The 21,104-nt window shown below is 42.4% G+C and overlaps 2 protein-coding genes across 2 annotated transcripts in view; both read right to left on the reverse strand.

The window, feature by feature from the left end:
* LOC121288347 overlaps positions 1-21,104 on the reverse strand; it is a 44,871-nt gene that overhangs the window by 21,069 nt on the left and 2,698 nt on the right. Inside the window, 7 exon segments of the mRNA XM_041206901.1 lie at positions 5,933-6,090; positions 10,364-10,505; positions 10,903-11,090; positions 11,454-11,595; positions 12,340-12,513; positions 19,938-20,098; positions 20,551-20,700. Coding sequence (XP_041062835.1) covers positions 5,933-6,090; positions 10,364-10,505; positions 10,903-11,090; positions 11,454-11,595; positions 12,340-12,513; positions 19,938-20,098; positions 20,551-20,700 — 1,115 coding nt within the window.
* LOC121287861 (cytochrome P450 2K6-like) lies at positions 5,859-12,396 on the reverse strand. Its single transcript, XM_041205845.1, has 5 exons — positions 12,340-12,396; positions 11,454-11,595; positions 10,903-11,090; positions 10,364-10,505; positions 5,859-6,090 (listed from the first exon to the last, which is right to left on the reverse strand). The coding sequence occupies exons 2-5, from the start codon at positions 11,518-11,520 to the stop codon at positions 5,912-5,914; spliced, it is 576 nt and encodes a 191-aa protein (XP_041061779.1). The 5' UTR covers positions 11,521-11,595; positions 12,340-12,396; the 3' UTR covers positions 5,859-5,911.

The following is a 21,104-nucleotide window of genomic DNA, read 5'->3' on the forward strand; positions in this document are numbered from 1 at the left end:
TACTCAATGATATTCTTATCCTTCTGTGGAAGTGGAGTTAATTTCTTGACTATTATCATAAAAATGCTTGCAATTAAAGCAACAGATTATGCATAGACTGAAAAGATACCCCAGCCCTCCCTTCACCTGTATCCAATTTTGTGGATATTTTTTATTAAGTATTTTTCCCTAACCTTCAATTGTCCCAGCACAAAATTCTTCTCACCTTTACTCCCTCTGAACATGGCCATCTTGGTTGTCTTAAAGTCAGTTTCTCTATGCTTTATGTGTCACTTCAAAATGTTTTGTTACTCTACAGATGACATAACCATTCTTGATCGTGCTATTTGTCAAGGAGCTGAGCATGTCTGGAACCCATTCTTTAATGCAGCTTCACCATGCACGCCTGCATTTGGTTACTTCACATATAAGAAACCACAACTGCACACTCTCACCAGTATCCTAATATCATGTCACAGATTTCCATCTTGACCTTCAGATAATCTTCTCAAGAGATCAAGGGGTTGGGGGTGCCTGTCTGAAGATCTTTGTTCATCTCTCCATGCATGGTCTTGATATCTCGGTTAGTGGCCAGACTATCAAATTCAGCTCGCTGAAAAGGTCCATAGGCAAGGACACAGACATTTCCAAGAGAAAGCTATGAACTTAATGATCTCATCTACGCTTTCATATTACTACAATCTGTGTCATTACCAGATTGATATATTCCATTGAACTACATGCAACTTGAGTTATTCCAATTCTTATTTGATGATGTGTCTTTTTTCCTAATTAGATCTCCTACCCCCCAATCTCTTCCTCATATAATTTTATATGTACAATAGACACCATCCTATCTCATTCATGAATCCTGGAGAAACTTTACTGTCCAATACAATAGTCAAATATTATCTTTAAAACAGGAATCAACCATCCCCATGTTGGTCCCAGTTATTAACAGATTTTGTTTCTTTTGTTCTTTGTTTTAGATGACATTTTATTTTCTGAAAAGTAACCTGCTAAATTTTGCCTGATTTTCTTTTTTTTTTGCATTTCTAAATGATCCCAAATTCAAATAGCAGTGTTGCTGGTCTGGGAGGTTTTATTAGTGTTCAAATTATTTCTTTCCAAAACAAACTCTCTCTTTTTTTGATACCCAGAAAGCACCTAGACTTTTTTCCATTAGCTTTATTTTAAAATAAAGCATTTAAATTTGATTATCCCCTTAAACATAAGCTAAATTTCCCTTTGGGTATTTGGAATAGCAACTTATATCAATTTATTTTATCAATTCCAATTTCAGAAACAACTAGACCCATGCTTGGTGGTTCTAAATGGTACTTTTACACATGATATTTAAGTGCTCGCAATCAGTTTAGAAGTAACTTCCATATCTCCCTTTCTCAAGCACTTTGGCCTGGATTTTTGGTATTACTTAGATACTCTTTAAAAATGGTGTGCATGTCCCGATTCCAGGATTCCAACCCCTATTCCCAGGCTGTCTGATTGTTGGGAGTGACCTTTTAAGGGTGCAGGGGAACCCCTGTCAAAAGCCCGGACCTGGCCTCCCAACATGGCTGGTCCATGCGGAGACAGGCATGCCCTGCTCCTCCTCAATTTTCATGGAGTCAGGCCAGATGTTAAAGAGTTGTGGTTCACTGCCCTTCAGAGGAGTCATGAATCCTAACCTGCATGAAAGATTCAGAAGGTCCTCGTCATGCCCTCCCCCCATGTCAAGCTCTGCCTCCCACCCATTCCATCGCCCCTCGTGCCCCCATGCCAAGCTATGACCTTCCACTTTTCTGCTATGGCCACTCATGCGCCCAATGCCAAGCTATGACACTTCCATGCCCATTGACCCGCTCTACAGAGCATAAACCAATGAACTCTCATGCTTGATTGAGAGCCCAGATATCCAATACTTTTGTTGAAACAGCTGTGTCCCAGAGAAAACATTGCTTGATTGACAGCTCAGGTTCTCTGATCTCTGTGGTCAATTTCCCAATGTTTATTTTCACAAGGTTAGATAGCTTCAAGGATTATAGACCCCCAGATAGTCTGCAGGAAATTGAGGAGCAAGTATGCTCACAATTTGCGGCGGTGTAACAATAGGGTAATTATATTAGGTAATTTCAACTTTCCCAACATTAATTGGGATTGACATTATGTTAAGGGCTTGGATGGAATGTACAGGAGAACTTTTTAGGTCAATATGTAGAGGGTGCAGCAAGGAATGGCGCAGTGCTGGACCTAATTCTGGGGAATGAAGCCGGACAGTTGGCTGAGGTGGTGGTGGGGGAGAATTTTTAGTGATAGCGACCACAACATGGTACAATTTAAGCTTGTTATGGACAAAGAAATAGATAAGTTGCAAAAAAATGTTATGGATTGCGGGAGAGTTGATTTTAGTAAAATAAGGCAAAATCTGGCCAAAGTAGACTGGGAACAGCTACTTGTTTGGAAATCTACAGAGGAGCAGTGGGGGGCATTCAAAAAGGAAATGGGGAGGGTACAGGCACAACAGATTCCCTTTAGCGTGATAGGAAGGAGTAACAAGCCCAGAGAAACATGGATGACCAGAGATACGAGGATACGATGAGAAGGCCAAGAAAGGCTTTAAGGAGGTACAAGGGGAGCAAATCAGCGGAGGCATTAGTGGAGTACAGAGAGTGCAGGGTGGAGCTTAAGAAAGCAATTAGGAGAGCCAAGAGGGGATATGAGAAAGCTCTGGCTGGTAAAAGTAGGGAAAATCCCAAAATATTCTATAAGTATATTCTGTAAAGTGGATTCAAAATTGGCTTAGTTGTAGGAGACAGAGGGTGATGACAGAAGGATGCTTTAGTAACTGGAAGCCAATGTCCAGTGGCATACCACAGGGATCTGTGCTGCATCCCCTATTATTTGTCATTAATATAAACAACATAGATGACTATGTGGGGGGTAGGATTAATACGTTTGCGGATGACACAAAGATTGGCTGGATGGTTAACAGTGAGTTTGGGTGTCTTGGGCTACAGGAAGATATAGCCGGGATGGTCAAATGGGCAGATAAGTGGCAGATGGATTTAACGCTGAAAAGTGTGAGGTGACACACTTTGGAAGGAGTAATTAGACAAGGAAGCATTGAAAGTTTTTTTACTCAGAGGGAGGTGACAGTGTGGAGTGCACTGTCTGGGAGGGTGGTGGAGGCAGGTTGCCTCACATCCTTTAAAAAGTACCTGGGTGAGCACTTGGCACATCATAACGTTCAAGGCAATGGGCCGTGCTGGTAAATGGGATTAGGTAGATAGGTCAAGTGTTTCTCATGTGTCGCTGCAGACTCAATGGGCTGAAGGGCCTCTTCTGTTTAGATCTGTTTGGGCTGTCTGAAGTTCCGCTAAATGTTTCAGTTTAAAAAGCTGATGGTAAAGCCTCCTCTAGACTAACATTTTTGGGGGCTTCTTGCAAACTTGATTAAAAAGCTTTAAGAGAGGACTTGCATTTATATAGCCTTTTCATGACCATCAGACATCTCAAAGTGTCTTATAGCCAATGAAGTACTCTTGAAGTGTAGCTACTGTTATAGTGTCAAAAACACGGCAGCCAATTTGTACACAGTAAGATTCCATAAACAGCAATGTGATAATGGTTGGATAATGTTTTTTTGATTTTAATTAGGAGATAAATATTGGCCATGACACCAAGGAGAACTGCCCTCCTCTTCTTCAAAATTGAGCCTAGGTTCTTTTACATCCACCCAAGCAGGCAGATTGGGTCTTGCTTTGATGTCTGGACTGTAAGATTGCAGTTTCCAAATGGCTGCTGAGAGGACTTCATAATGAAAATTTACCCTCCACACATTAAAACCCTTGCATCAGTGCATCTTAACTTGTAGATCGCAAGCCCCCAGCGGGATCGTGAGATGAGATTTTGGGGTCAGGAGCTATGAAGCAACAATGACTGTCATGGAGCTCGGACTGACAGCTGAGAGGCATCTTCAAATCTTCATGATTTTATTTGTGGGCGCAGCCCAACCAACTGCTCTCTGAGACACGATTGCTGCTGCAAAAAAACTGTAAAAAGTTAGGTGTTAATTCTTTTTGTAGAAAGCCCATTTGATTAATAATTGGATTCCTATTGCATCAATAATGTAGATCCTTATGAGATTTAATACAGAGAATCCTGAGGTGTTCACTTTGGTACAAGGGATAGAGAGAGACAATATAAATTTAATGGCTCTATTAAGTGTCCAGAGCCAGGGAGACCTGGCATTCCTGTGCATGGATCTTTGAAGACAGGAGGACATATTGAGAGAGTAGTTAGGAAAGCACACAGAATCTTGGGCTTCATAAATAGAGGGATTGAGTACAAAAACAGGGAACCATTTTCAGCTCAGTTTAGGCTACAACTAGGGTATTTATTGCATCCAGTTCTGGTCACCACACTTTAGGAAGGATGTGAAGGTTCTTAAGATGGTGGAGAGGTGATTTACCAGAATGGTTCCAGGGAGGATAGATTTTAGCAACAAGGTTAGTTTGAAGAAGCTGTATTTATTCTCATTGGAGCAAAGAAACTGAACAGAAATTGAAATGTACATGACAAGTTTAGATAAGATGGAGAAGGAAAAACTGTTCCCATTAGTCAACGATACAAGGACTAGGCAGGGCACATATTTAAGGTTTTAGGTAAGTGATGCAGGATGAGGAAGAACGTTTGTACCCAGTGAGTGGTAATCACCTGGAACTTGCTGCCTACAAGGATGGTGGGTGCAGAGACAATCAATGATTTCAGAAGGAAACTGGATGAGCACTTGAGGAAAGTAAACGTACAGGGCTACGTGGATAGAGCGATAGAATGGGGCTGATTGGATTAATCTGCATAAAGCCAGCATGAATTCAATGGGCTGAATGGACACCTTCCTTGCCGAAATTATTCTACTCTATGATCACTCTGGAGTGTCCATGGATTCAAGATTCATGTCCAGGACATTGCTAAGCCCAACCCAGAGAAAAATCATAGGAGCATCAAAAATTTGAATTTTGAATCATTCTTTGAATAATTAATCAGATATAAAAGTGTAGGTGATGGGGATAAAAGGCAAAAGAGGCTGAATTCCACTAATTGGCAGGGCTCTGTGAGAATGGACATGTTGGGCAACCAATGGCAGTGGCATGGGGGCGGGCGAGTTGGAGGAGAGAGGTCACATGATGAAGTCTCCAGGAACACATCCATTCACCTTAACATTCACATGGAAGAATGATCTTTTCTCTGCGAACAGCGAAATAACTGCACACTATTGTGTATTAAACAAAGGGGCATATGGGTGGAGGTTGGGACTGATTGATCCTTATTGAGCGGTGTAGTGAAACCGTAATTATGTTTATAAACGAGAGGGTAATGATGTCACCAAAATTGGCACTCATCCATCACTCATAATTAGCAAAAACACCTTTAATAATACAGAACCCCACCCACCCCAATTCAATGTCAAACGCCCTGCTCCTTAGATGAATCCCTCCAGTTGAAGTTTGAACAGATACTTTCTTCATGGTGGTCAATGGGTAATTAATCAGCAAATCCGGCATAACATAACTAACGGTCAAATGTTGTTCGTGTGATGCAAATGGACGGGGGGCGCTGGGAGGGCTATGGGGGGTGGTGGCAGGATAAGTCATCCAGCACATTCCGGTAATTCACAACTCCTGGTGTATCTCTCACTTTACTGAACATGCCCGCCTCTTTGTGCAGTACAGAATCAAAGAATCTTTACAGTGCAGAAGGAGGCCATTCAGGACAAAGTGTATTGTGAACGGTGTGTAAATCTCACTAGCAGGACTCAGCAGAATGACAAACATAACAGCCACTGTGTTAAAAAAAAACACGCGCACACACATTTCTAGAAGTGATTCAGGAGGAAACGGAAAATTGGGTAAATCATGAAATCATGTTTACATCAGCGACGGACAGCACACACATAGGGGTACTTGGGGGATGAAGTCAATCCCACACCAGACTCGAGCCCCAATTCAATGACATTCGGTGGAACTTGAAACTTAAACTTTTGTATCAGAGCAGTAAAGAACAGGAACAGTTCCATCTTAGCCAGGGTCTCACCAACACAGGCCCTCCGACCTGCAAAAAGAAAACAATTGCAAAAATTTCAAAGCTGCTCTTCAAAGAAACAAAGTTATTCAGAATGATTTTTAAACTAGCCAATGTTGCATTGCTCTTCTATACGGCAGTATCGAAACAAACATGCCTTGAGGACTTGCAACCAGTCTACATGTCTGTTCAAATTTAAAATAAATTTCTTAATGATTTAAGGCGCCAGCCAGAGCTTGGTGGGCAGCACAATCACCTCTCAAACACCGGGGCTTATGGGTTCAAACCTATAATGACCACAGTATAAAAAATATTAGCAGTATATTTGCTGCAAGAAGTGTTAATGTCACAATCTATGGGCATATTTGGACAGTTGGTAGTTTTGGTTTCACACAGTTCAATACACTATCTGTGTAATAGGAATCTAATGAATACAAGATCTTCTTCAATCTCTTCGGAGGCTGATCAATCGGCCAGGACAGGAAGCTGGTGCAACAGTTCCCACTGCCATTAACCTTGGTTGGAGATAGTTCTGATCATAGGACCTGCCTGTGGGTGGGATCTCTGCCAGCATAGTAAGAGTTAAACTTTGCCAATGAAGGACTGATCACACATCTGCTGGTCAACCACTGAGGTGAGATGAGTATGCATAGTGAGGAGATTCAAGAGGAAACCCTTCCGGAGCTCAGGAAGCGATATCAGGAGAAAGAAGAAACCTACGGCACAGCCCCGATCAACTTAGAAGAGGTACAATTCCAGTCAGCTCTGACCTCCACGACCCAAGGGTGCAGCACTGCTGGAGCACCTTTAAGGCTTTAATGGCTAGTCCTGTAACCCACCAATCTGCGTCCCTGCATGATTCATAGGGACCGTAACAAAGTTACCACCGATGCCTGTGGCGTTTAGACGCCTGCCCTTAACTCAAAGAGCTCTTGGATCAACTGAGCTTGTCCAAATCCAGTCTCTCTTGCCTGACAACAATGCAAAACATTGATAAGGTAGTGAAATCACTCACGAAAGAAGCATTTGTATAAATTCCGGAGGTCAGCTGTGAATTTTAAAACCAACATGAGAACAGTAACAGGTGCAGAAGGAGGGCAGTGAAAAATGTAAAGTGGTGAAACATCTATTCAAATCGTTTTAAGGCAGAAAATTCAGAGGAACTAAAATAACTTAACTGTATTGCGGAATAAACAAATCTGGGGGTTGAACAAGAAATGTGAGCGTGGAAAAAGTGAAGCGTATCTTTATCTGCTCTCAGTTTTCTTAGTTTTCACACAAAATTTACACATCCTTAAGATGTGGCAAACTGAATGATAGGATTGTCCTGACTAATTCACCATTAACAAATGCTGGATGATTTTTTTTGTCATAAAACACTAGATTGACATTAATAGTGTACATTTGCATAAAAGGCGACAGGAGAGAATGCATCATTAACGTATTACACGTATATGGTACGGTAGCTACTCGCCACGCCTATAGGAGGCATATATGGTGCGAATAGCCAACATACCCTTGCTTCACCCAATTTAGATGCCAGTAAATGGAACATCATCTTTTTCCTGTTACCAACAGAGCATGTCCAGCAGTCCCTGAAGATTAGTAGCTAGGAAAAGTCATTGTCATTTTCTGTATCTCCGGCTCCAACCTTACCCCACTTCCAATACCTCCTATTTTATCTCCGGTACCTCCTTGTTAAAGGCAGGATATTAAACTCCCCTTTGCTGATTGGCCATACATCATACGCCCCACTTGATTTTTTTCTTTCCACTGATCTCAGTGGAATCCACCCAATTAAATTGTCTAGCTGGATTTTCAGTCTGTAATAAAAACAGAAAAACTGCAGATGCTGGAAATCCAAAAGAAAAACAGAATTACCTGGAAAAACTCAGCAGGTCTCGCAGCATCGGCCGAGAAGTAAGGAGTTGACGTTTCGAGTGCTCATGACCCTTCGACAGAACTTGAGTTCGAGTCCAAGAGAGAGTTGCAATATAAGCTGGTTAAAGGTGTGTGGGGCGGAGGGGGGGGGGGGGGGGGGGGGGGTGGTGGGGGGGTGGGGGAGCGGAGAGAGAAAAAGAGAAGTGGAGGGGGGTGTGGTTGTAGGGACAACCAAGCAGTGATAGAAGCAGATCATCAAAAGATGTCAACAATAGAACAAAAGAACACATAGGTGTTAAAGTTGGTGATATTATCTAAACGAATGTGCTAATTAAGAACGTAAACTGGGCGACCGCTTTGAAGAACACCTGCGGTCTGTCCGCAAGAAAGACCCAAACCTCCCTGTCGCTTGCCATTTTAACACTCCACCCTGCTCTCTTGCCCACATGTCTGTCCTTGGCTTGCTGCATTGTTCCAGTGAAGCCCAACGCTAACTGGAGGAACAACACCTCATCTTCCGACTAGGCACTTTACAGCCTTCCGGACTGAATATTGAATTCAACAACTTTAGGTCGTGAGCTTCCTCCCCCATCCCCACCCCCTTTCTGTTTCCCCCTTCCTCTTTTTTCCAATAAATTATAAAGATTTTTCTTTTCCCACCTATTTCCATTATTTTTAAATATCTTAAAATCTTTTATGCTCTCCCCACCCCCACTAGAGCTATACCTTGAGTGCCCTACCATCCATTCTTAATTAGCACATTCGTTTAGATAATATCACCAACTTTAACACCTATGTGTTCTTTTGTTCTATTGTTGTTGACATCTTTTGATGATCTGCTTCTATCACTGCTTGTTTCTCCCTACAATCACACCCCCCCCCTCCACTTTTCTCTCTCTCTCTCTCTCTGCGCCCCCCCCCCACCCCCACCCCCACACCTTAAACCAGCTTATATTTCAACTCTTTCTTGGACTCGAACTCAAGTTCTGTCGAAGGGTCATGAGGACTCGAAACGTCAACTCTTTTCTTCTCCGCTGATGCTGCCAGACCTGCTGAATTTTTCCAGGTAATTCTGTTTTTGTTTTCAGTCTGTAAGATTGGTATTGATTTTAATCCTCACTGCCTCCAATATTGAAGCTACTTGTTTCCAGGAGTAACACATGCAAGGCTCATTGGTGGCAATAATCAAAACTGCACGAATATCCTCTCGCAACCACGTGGGGCTGCGGGATTTGTGACGCAGAGGCTGCCGGTGCAGGGATCAGGTCGAATGGTTTCTACCTGCGTTATTATCTGGGGCACAAGGGCAAGTTTAGCCTCGAGGCCCTGGAGTTTGAGTTCAGGCCGGATGTTAAGAATTGACTGGAATGTCCGGAGCTCGCGGTGTGGCTGTGAATCCGGAGCCTGGGGAGATTAAGAGGTGGTGGAGAGAAGGCCGGGCCCAGGGTCCCGACCCTCATGCAGCTGCTGCCGAATGTCTCTGAGTCAATGTGCGGCAGCAGCCACACAGCAGTAACCCTCCTGTACAGCTCCCCCCTGTCTTCTTGAAGTCTTTCACTGTCCTCCTCACCATTCACAGTACTTCCAAGTCTTGCATGGTTTTCAAATGTTGAAATTGTGCCCTGTACACCCAGGTCTAGGTTAATATACATCAGGAAAATTAGTTCCCCTCTACATACCATCTCCCAGTCAGAAGTAAGTAAAGCTTTATGTAATTCATTGTTTTAATAGGCTGGCATTAAACCATTAAACTGTTGCATAATGAAATTCTAGCTATGCTAATGTCTAATGATTCAAAATACTACATGGTTTGAAATAAAATGACTATCGGCACTAATATTTTTCACTTAAAAAGCTTAGTTTTGCTGACATTTAGGGACTCAAATGATTAATACATAGGAAAACAATGTAATAGTTGACTTAGAATTGATATGGCCAACATATTTCCTTGGAGCTCCTGCACCTCAACATTTGGCACTAAATCCCTGCTGAGACCTGCATTCATCTTGGACGGTCTGCAGTGTTTCCCTACATTTCAATGTTGACTAAGATTCAAAGACATTGGTGTGATGCATTTTATGATATCCTGAAATTGTGAAGGTGTATTTTTAATCAATCGAAGTTCCATTAATTCCCAGTCTGTGTTTCATTAGCTGGTCTCAGCTTTTGGCAGTCTTAGGAAAAAGGCAAATTAGCACAGATTCCAGCTCCGAATTGCCCACTCACCCTCTTAAAAAATATGTGCACAGATATTGGGTCAGACTCTGACAGTAGCCCATTCCTTTGCAGTCCCACAACCACCCCAACCTCCTAAAAGATAATAGAAATACAATTTCCTTAATGCTTCATTTCCATTTTATTTTCCCTAACAAGGGAGGGAAAATTCCACCAATATAATCCAAAAACTAATAAGCTGTGCTACCTGCAGAGAAAGGCATGAAGGCATCTCTCTTCACAAACTTGCCTTCAGCATCCAGAAAGTGAGACGGGTTGAACTCATTTGGTTTTTCCCATTGGGTTTTATCGTACAGCACAGAGGACAGCAATGGAATCACGTGGGTTCCCTAAAATATTCAAATATCATTTCAATATGATTTCATTGTTATATTCAAAAGGAATTACCAAAACTATTCACACAGAAAGAGCCTTTCAGTCCATCATTCCTGTGCAACTCTTTGAAAGAGTTGTTCAGTTATTCCCACTCTGCTCTTTCTCCATTACCAACTTAACAACAACATGCGACTTTAATAATAAAACACCCCAGACATCGCCACATTAAAGGTTTATGGATAAGTTGGTACATAGAAGTTATGAGAGCTATCCGCTTATTCCCTAATGGTGCACAAGGCAATTAGATACAACCTTGAGAGCTCACTTCCTCCCCTACCCCACTCCTTTGCCGCCCCCCATTAAATGTCAGAATATCAGGCCCCAGTTGTGGCCATACTTCCCCTAGGGTACCTTTGGAATGAAGAATCCTTTGAAGTTTAAATCCACTGTGGTTTCATGTGTGACGTTTAATGGCAAAATGTCACCAAACCTCTGGATTTCGTGGATCACTGCATCAGTGTATGCCAAATTTTTCCGATCTTCAGCTCTGGGAGATCGTTCTGATCCAACAACACTGATAATTTCCTCGTGAACTTTTCCTGCAAACCAAGCACATTTTTAAAATAAAAATGGCTGGAAAATCTCAGCAGGTCTGGCAGCATCTCCGGAGAGGAACACAGTTAATGTTTCGACTCTTCATCATTCGGACTCGAAACAATAACTGTGTTCCTCTCCGCAGATGCTGTCAGACCTGCTGAGTTTTTCCAGCTATTTTTGTTTTTGTTTCAGATTTCCAGCATCCACAGTATTTTGCTTTTACATTTTTAAAATGATTGGAAATACAGTTATAGCTTTATTCAGGCAAGTTCAAAATCACACCCAGGGTAATCCAGGAATATGAAGCATACAAAATGATACAACAAGATCAGCTCCAGAGAGGAATCAATCCAACTGCTACTTACTCTGAATCTCTGGATATTTCATCATCAGGAGCATTCCCCAACGAATTGTGGTCGAGGTGGTCTCCATCCCTGCAGCAAACAGGTTGACTGTGGTGTATGTTAAGTTGTTTTCATGGAAGTATGAATTGGGATTGTCTGATTCCTACAAGAATTAACACCACAAGAACTCAGAATTGGGATTGCAATCTGTAGAATATGGCATGTGATACATCATTAACCTGAAATATTGATTACAGGGGAATGCAGCACAGAAAAGGGGCCAGGAATAAGAGGCAGCTTTGGGATTGCTCCAGTGTGGTACTGAGGGGATGCTGCACTGTCAGAGGTGTCACTTTCAGATCAGATGTTAAAACGAGGCCCAGTCTGTTCTCCCAGGTGGATGCATTACAAGGAAAAGAAGGGGAGTTCTCCCTGGTGCACTTCCATTGTCTTTCATGTCCTTAGGATGTCCCAAAGCGTTTTACAGCTAATAAGGTGTTTTCTGAGTGCAGTCACTGTTATAATGTTGGAAACAGGCAGTCGCTTTGAGCAGGGCAAATACCCACAACTTGCAATGTGGTAATGACTAGGTAATCTCCTTTCGTGATATTGGTTGAATCCACATCACAAACAATGACTGCACTTCAAAAGCTTTGAATTGGCTATAATGTGCTTTGAGTCATTCTGGGGTTCTGAAAGGCACAATGCAAATGACAGCTCTTTCTTTTTTAAAAGTGTGACTCTTTTCAAACCATTTAGATGGAATCGTACATTTGCAGCACATATGGCCATTCAGCCCATCATGTCATGCCAGTTGAATGAAGTTGCCTTTTCTCCCGCCAAAAAAAAACAAACATAGCCTATTGAAAATCTACAGTACTTCTTAAGAGAGGAATGGAGTTTCTACCTGCTGTTGTCTCAACACAAACGCCTCAATAAAACTCCTCAGGTCATTCGCATTCGGTTCCCGAAAGTTTTCATTGCAGAGGTTCTTGAAGAAAGCAATATCCTGCTTGGAGTTGGAGAATAATTGAGAAAGATATCCAGGAAGGTATCCCAAGAAGGGAAATGCATTGTACATCTATAGAATAGAAATAAAGTGATGATATATATGTTAATCTCAAAGAAAACCAATAATCTCCTCACGTCAGTATTCTGTAATTAGAAAACTGCAATAAATAAATCACTGAATCACAGAATTTTAACAGCACAGAAGGAGGTCATTTGTCTCATCCTGTCTGTGGTGGCTCTCCAAATGAGCATTATGACATAGTGCCATTGCCCTGACTTTTCCCCATACCCCTGCACATTGTTTCTATTTAAATAATCTTCTAATGACAGGCAGTAAATTCCAGACCCCAACCACTCGCTGTGTGGAAAAGTTTTTTCTCACATCACATTTGCTTCTTTTGCAAATCACTTTAAATCTGTGCCCTCTCGTTCTTGATCCTTTGACGAACGGGAACAGCTTCTCCCTATCTACTCTGTCCAGGCCCCTCATGATTTTGAGAATTTCTATCAAATCTCGTCTTAGCATTCTTCTCTCCAAGGGGGAATAGTCCAACCTCTCCAATCTATCCTCATTGCTGAAGTTTCTCATCCCTGGAACCATTGTTGGAAACCTCTTCTGCATTCTCTCCAATGTGTTCACATCCTTCCTATAATGTGGGACCCAGAACTGTACACAATACTCCAGCTGAGGTCCAACAATTGTCTTATATAAATTCAGCATAACCTCCCTGCTCTTGTACTATATGACCCTATTAATAAAGCCTAGGATTGTAAAGATAAGCCCAGCAATTACAGACCAGTCAGTTTAACTTCAGTGTGGGCAAAATTCTAGAAACAATTATTCTGGATAGAATTAGTAACCACATGGAAAAATATGGGAGGATAAAGAAGAACCAGCATGGATTTCTAAAGAGGAAATTGATTAACTAGCTTGCTGGAGCTTTTTGAAGAAGAGGTAACAGAAAAGGCTTATTAATGCTTTCTTAACTGCTCTCTTCACCAGTCCTGCCATAATCCTTCAATGATCTATGCATATATGCACTCTGGTCTTTTTGCTCCTGCAAACCCTTCAAAATTTCACCCCTTATTTAGTGTTTTCTGTCCATGTTCTTGCTACCAAAATGCATCACCTCACTCTTCTCCACATTGAACTTCATCTGCCACCTATCTGCCCACTCCACCAACTTGTCTGTGTCCTTTTAAAGTTCTACACTATCCTCCTTGCACTTTAGAACACTCCCAAACTTCGAATTATCTGCAGACATTCAAATTGTCCCCTGCACATCAAGATCTAGATCATTAACATAGACCAGGAATAGCAAGGGTCCCAGTACCAACCCCTGGGGAACTCCGCTACAAATCTTCCTCCAGCCAGAAAATTATCCATTGACCATCTCTCGGCTTCCTATTTTTCAAACAATTTTGTATCCATGTTACTACCGCACATTTTATTCCATGAGCAATAACTTTTTCTCCCAAGTCTGTTGTGTGACATTTTATCAAAAGCCTTTTGAAAGTCCATGTACACCACATCAACAGCATTACCCTCATCAACCTTTTCTGTTACTTCTTCATAAAGCTCCAGCAAGTTAGTTAAACTATTTCCCCTTTAGAAATCCATGCTGGGTCTTCTTTTTCAACCCATATTTTTGCATGTGGCTACTAATTCTATCCAGAATAATTGTTTCTAGAATCTTGCCCACCACTGAAGCTAAAGTGACTGGTCTGTAATTGCTAGGCTTATCTTTACAATCTTTTTTTGAACAAGGGATAATATTTGCAACACAAAAACAAAAAAAAATAGCTGGAAAAACTCAGCAGGTCTGACAGCATCTGCGGAGAGGAACACAGTTAATGTTTCGAGTGCATGTGCTCAACACAACTAAGGATAAATAGAAGAGAGGTGAAATATAAGCTGGTTTAAGGCGGGGTGGGACAAGTAGAGCTGGATAGAGGGCCAGTGATAGGTGGAGCTAGCCAAAAGATGTCATAGATAAAAGGACAAAGAGGTGTTGATGGTGGTGATATTTGCTAAGAAATGTGCGAGTAGGTGATGTTAAGCGTAGAAAGCAGAACGAGCAAGGCACAGATAGCCCTAGTGGGGTTGGGGTGGGGGGAAGGGATTGAAATAGGCTAAAAGGTAGAGATAAAACAATAGATGGAAATACATTTAAAAATAATGGAAATAATTGGGAAAAGAAAAATCTATATAAATTATTGGAAAAAAGGGGGATTGGAAAGGAGGTGGCGATGGAGGAGAGAGTTCATGATCTAAAATTGTTGATCTCAATATTCAGTCCACAAGGCTTTAAAGTGCTTATTTGAAGATGAGGTGCTGTTCCTCCAGTTTGCGTTGAGCTTCACTGGAATATTACAGCTGGCCAAGGATGGATGGGCAGGAGAGCAGGGTGGAGTGTTGAAATGGCAAGCAACAGGGAGGTCTGGGTCATGCTTGCGGACAGACCAAAGGTGTTCTGCAAAGTGGTCACCCAGTCTGCGTTTGGTCTCTCCAATGCAGAGGAAACCGCATTGGGAGCAGCGAATGCAGTAGACTAAGTTGAGGGAAGTGCAAGTGAAACGCTGCTTCACTTGAAAGGAGTGTTTGGGCCCTTGGACGGTGAGGAGAGGGGAAGTAAATGGGCAGGTGTTGCACCTTCTGCGGTTGCATGAGAAGGTGCAGTGGGATGGGGTTGAGGTGTAGGGGGTGATGGAGGACTGGACCAGGGTGTCCCAGAGGGACCGATCCCTGTGGAATTCCTCCGCCAATTCTGCCAACTCCAGCATGATGCCACCACCGAACACATCTTCCCTTCACCCCTTACTGCAGAATTCTGCAAGTTTCGTTCCCTCTGGGACACCTTGGTCCACTCCTCCATCACCCCCTACACCTCAACCCCCTCCCACTGCACCTTTCCAGGCAACCACAGAAGGTGCAACACCTGGCTCTTTACTTCCCCTCTCCTCACCGTCCAAGGGCCCAAACACTCCTTTCAAGTGAAGCAGCATTTCACTTGCACTTCCCTCAATTTATTCTACAGAGTTCGTTGCTCCCAATGCGGTTTCCTCTACATTGGAGAGACCTAACGCAGACTGGGTGACCGCTTTGCGGAAAACCTTTGGTCTGTCCGCAAGCATGACCCAGGCCTTCCTGTCGCTTGCCATTTCAACACTCCAACCTGCTCTCCTGCCCGTCCATCCTTGGCCTGCTGCATTGTTCCAGTGAAGCTCAACACAAACTGGAGGAACAGCACCTCATCTTCGAACTAGGCACTTTACAGCCTTCCGGACTGAATATTGAGATCAGCAATTTTAGATCATGAACTCTCTCCTCCATCCCTACCTCCTTTCCGATCCCCCTTTTTTCCAATAATTTAAATAGATTTTTCTTTTCCCAATTATTTCCATTATTTTTAAATGTATTTCCATCCATTGTTTTATCTCTACCTTTTAGACTATTTCAATCTCTTCCCCTCATCCCATCCCCACTAGGGCTATCTGTGCCTTGCTCGTCCTGCTTTCTATGCTTAGTGGCACCTGTTAGTATATTTCTTAACTAATATCACCATCATCAACACCTCTTTGTCCTTTCGTCTATGACATCTTTTGGCTATCTCCACATATCACTGGCCCTCTATCCAGCTCTACCTGTCCCACCCCCCTCCTTAAACAAACTTATATTTCACCTCTTCTATTGTTCCTTAGTTTTGTTGAAGAGTCATTCAGACTCGAAACGTTAACTGTGTTCCTCTCCACAGATGCTGTCAGACCTGCTGAGTTTTTCCAGTTATTTTTATTTTTGTTTTGGATTTCCAGCATCTGCAGTTTTTTACTTTTATCATAATATTTGCAATTTTCCAGTCCTCTGGCATCACCCCTGAATCTACGGAAGACTGAAAGATTATTGCCAGTGCCCCTGCAATTTCTACTCTCGCTCCCTTCAATATACTTGGATGCATCTCATCTCGCCCCGGTGCCTTGTCAACTTTAAGTACCGACAGTCTATTCCACACTTCCTCCTTAGCAATTTTGAACTCTTCTAGTGACAGAGTTTCCTCATCTGGCAGCATAGCCTGGATAGCATCTACCTCCTTGGTAAAGACGGATGCAAAGTATTCAATTAATACCTCAGCCATGGCCCCTTCATCAATGTGTAAATTCCCTTTTAGGTCCCAAATCGACCCTAGTCCTCCTTTTACTATTTATATGCCTATAGAAGACTTTATGTTGGCTGCCAGTCTTTTCTCATAATCCATCTTTGCTTCCCTAATATGCTTTTTCACCTACCCTCACAACCTTCTGTATTCCTCTTGGTTCTCAATTGTATTTTCTTCTTGACACCTGTCATAAGCACACTTTTTCTTCTTTATCCTAATTTCTATTCCCCTTTTTATCCAAGGAGCTCTGGATTTGTTTCCCTACCTTTCCCTTTTGATGGAATTTTCTTTCACTGTGCCCAAACCAATTCTTTTTTAAAGGTAGCCCATTGTTCAGCTACAGTTTTTCCCGCCAATCTTTCATTCCAGCCCATCTGGCCCAGCTCCGTTCTTGCCTCACCAAAGTCGGCTCTCGCCCAGCTAATTATTTTTATTCTGGATTGCCTGTCATCCTTTTCTATCATCATCCTAAAACATACAATACAACGATCCTAAATGATTCTGCACTGACACTTGATCGACTTGGCCCACCTCATTTCCAAGAACCAGGCCCAACAGTGTTGGTTTGGACACATGCTTCTGTAGAAAACAATGTAGGAACTTTTACCCCTCTCAGCCCTTTACAATACCACTGTCCCAGTTTACATTCGGGTAATTAAGTTCCCCATTACAACTACTCTATAATGCTGGCATCTCTCTCTAATTTCCCTGCAGATTTGTTCTTCTACGTCCTTCTCATTAGTTGGCAGTCTATAGACTACACCGAGCAATGTAATTGCACCTTTTTGTTCCTTAACTCTAGACAAATTGATTCTGTCCTTGAACTCTCTGGGACATCCTCTTTCTCCAGCGCTGCAATGCTCTCCTTAACCAATACCGACACCCCACCTCATTTTCTTCCTTTCCTATCTTTTCTGAACACTTTGTACCCAGAAATATTTAACACCCAGTTCTGCCCTTCTTTGAGCCAGGTCTCCCGTATCGCCATCATCATGGGCTGAACCTTCTGGTCAGCGTGTGGGGGCGGGTCCGCTCACCAACATATAATATGACGCGCGGAGACGACGGGCGTGTGTCCCGATGTCACCATGCATCATTTTTGCTCCTCAGTTCAGCGGGCACTCAGTGGAGTCGGCAGCGCGCTGACAGAACTGTCAAAGGCCTGTTAAGGCCATTAATTAACTCATTAAATTGATTCTCAGGGTTGCCGGTCCAACCTTAAGGTTGGGGGGCAGGCAAAGAGCACAGGCGGCCTTCGCATTTTTCATGGAACCTCATCCACAGGCGGGATGAGGTTTCATGAAGGTTTTATAAATTAAATGAAAAATTTTTAATAAAATCCATAAACACTGTCACATGAGGGGACATGTCTGAATAAATTTTTTCAAATCTTATTTTCAGGTTTTCACAATGAAATTGAACTCCTTGAGGCCGCTCTGTGCCTCAGGGAGATTTCTGTGCTCTTTTGCACACATGCGTGGAAGTGTGCAGGCCCTGACTCTCCCTCCTCCCCTCGCCCGCACAGGGAGCGCTGAGCGCTTCTGGCTGCGCGTCACGCTGGGCGTGCCTTAACCCACCCCCGAAAAAATGTCCTGCAGCCGCTCTGTGAAATCCTTGCCCCTGGCACCAGGGAGGCAATAAACCATCCTCGAGTCACATCTACGGCCACAGGAACATCTGCCTGTTTCCCTAACTGATGAATCCCTTATCAATATTGATCTTCTTTATTTTTCCTCCCCTTACATAAAGCTGAGACATATGTGATGCCACAAACCTGGCTCTGACTGCGCTCATCTGAAGAAGCAGCTCCCTCAACAGCTTCCAAAATGGAAAACCAATTTGTAAGTGGGATCCCAGGGGACTCCTGCATTAACTGCCTACTTCTCTAAGACTGCCTGGTGGTCACCTATTCCCTCTCTGTCATCAGGCCCTTAAGCTGCGGTGTGACCACCTGTCTGAACATGCTATCCACCTAGCTCTCAGCCTCCCGGATGTGTCTCAGAGACTCCAGCCACTGCTTGAGCTCTGAAATCCAGAGCTCAAGTTCCAGCAGCTGGCAGCACTTCCTGCACATGTGGTCATCTAGGGCACTGGTAGCATCCATGACTTTGCACATATTACAGGACACGCATTCAACTTGACTGAGCTGCCCTGCCATGTCTCAACTCTACTTCCCTTATGTTAACTTTATTCTACTTTGGATTATTTACATTACTTTATTATATTGGCCCTAGATTTCCCTTATTCCTGGCACTACAGTTGAATTCAAGTATGGCAACTTGTTTAAAAATATTATACTTTTATACTTTAATCACCAAATCATACTTACCAAGCCCACCACTCTCCTTTGAGGAAAGGTAGAAAAGGAAAATAAGCGCTTCCTCTCCGAACTCCCTCAGTCACCAAATTCCAACTGAATCACCCTAATGCAGCCAAAAACAGCACTCCAGTGCAGACAAAGTCAGCACTATGAGATAGCCTACATTTATACTCACTGAACCTAGCCTTGGAAAACCTGATTACGCCAGTTATCTAGTTAACTATTTGCAGCTGCAAGCAGAACCTGAATCAGCCCAGCTTTAAGGCTGGATTAAAACTCACTTTTTTCCAACCTGAACAGCAACTGTTAGTTAATTGCTAAACTAGAAAGACTAGGCTTTAGATGGAATTTAACCCTTAAACTCCCTCAGTCACCAAACCCGAACTGAAGCACTCTACTGCTGCCAAAAACAGCACTCCAGTGGAATATTAAATATTATGCAGCTGCCACATTAAAGTGTCCAAATTGTGCATTCATTAGTGATCATCATATCAAACAGCTCTAGAACAAAATGTTGACATGTCTCCTGAGTAGATCATTTCCAACCTGCTGCTTATGAGTTCAGATTTGCAACATTCCATTTTTAAAAATAGCAACACAGGAACAGCAGGCCATTCAATCCCTTCTGCCAGATCTCCCATTAAATTATAACCTGGCAAATCGCTATCACAAAAACTACTTTCCTGTCCTGGTTCCATAATCCAAAGGTTCTCAAACACAGCTGACAGAATAACCTCCTGTTAAGTTATTAAGGTGTATTTCTGCAGCAAGTAGCTTAAGAGAGTTTTTGTCTGGAAAATGCTGAGTTTTTTTACCCTCCATATTAAATTAGATGATTAAATAGGATGTAACTCAAAATTGTGACGAATGTTCTTCCCTCAATTAACCAGCCACATAAAAAAAAGAAACTTCATTAATATTTTGCACCAGAGACTCCCCGAGACTTCATTCCAACTACTGTTAGTTCCAAAAGTTCTTTTCTGGAATGTATTTCTGTCGCTAATGCAAAATTAGATTTACCTGGACCATGGTCGAACCAGCGAGTTGAATCTTTTCGTTCATTCTCTTTACTAAACTGATAAACATTTTATCGTCATAATCAAATCTATCCCCCAAAACTATAGAGCAAATTATGTTGGCCACAGCAGCGTTCAGTTTGATGGTTGGATTAAAGGCTTGGCCTGCAAAAAAAGGAAAAATCACAGACAATTTAGCGCTGATCCTTTATAGCAAATCACAATTGTAATTCTCATCTGGTAAGACACTGAGCTTGTTCCCTAGGCTGTTAAAGGAAGGTAGAGAGGAGGTAGCAAAGACTCTGGCTAGAATGGAGGACAGGAACTGAGAGTCGGATAAACTAGAAACGAAAAAAACAGTTGGTCACATCAGTAGTGGGAAAAACCCTTGATTCACATCAGAGGAAGGGACAGTGCTATGGGCACCCAGCAATAAGTGGGATTACTTTGGAATGTTCTAGCAGAAGGCTAGCAGGGTCACAATAGACCAAATGTCCTCTATCTGTGATATAGATTTCTGTGATTTTTTTAATGCTTATCTGCATTTATAAATAATTACAAGCACGCAGAGAAAAGAAACACTGATATTGCTGTTCACTAACCTCACACAAACTCACCTTTATATGAATCAATCATTTGTATCAGAAAATCGGTTTCCTCAATTATTTTGTCTTCAATGGACTTTTTGCCCATTCCAAAATCTCGTAATGTGGTTAAGGTGAACCTTCGCATTTGCTTCCATGACTCCCCATGACCAAAAATAATACCTACAATTCAACACATTAGAAAGAAATAATCACTGTGGCTTTTGTAATACACAGCATTAATTGACAACCTTCCTCCAAGAATCCATGGAATGGCTGGTGAGGGAAACAGAAAGCAGTGGACTGAGGAAGGTTTGCATTTCTATAGGGTCTTTTACAGCCTCTGTATATCCCAAATGCTTTACAGTCAAAAGGGTGCTTTCGAGGTCCAGTCACCACTGTAACATGGAAAGGGTGGTAGCCCATCTTCGCACAGCAAGCTTCCACAAATAATATGACAAAGGCCATATAATCTGTATTTTAGTGATGTTGACTGAAGGATAAATATTGACCAGAACACTAGCAATAACTCCCTTGCTCTTCTTTGAAACAGTGCCAATATCAATCTTATTCAGAGGGTCATTTTT

This window comes from Carcharodon carcharias, chromosome 15, assembly GCF_017639515.1.
Source record: "Carcharodon carcharias isolate sCarCar2 chromosome 15, sCarCar2.pri, whole genome shotgun sequence".
NCBI classification, from domain to species: Eukaryota; Metazoa; Chordata; class Chondrichthyes; order Lamniformes; family Lamnidae; genus Carcharodon; species Carcharodon carcharias.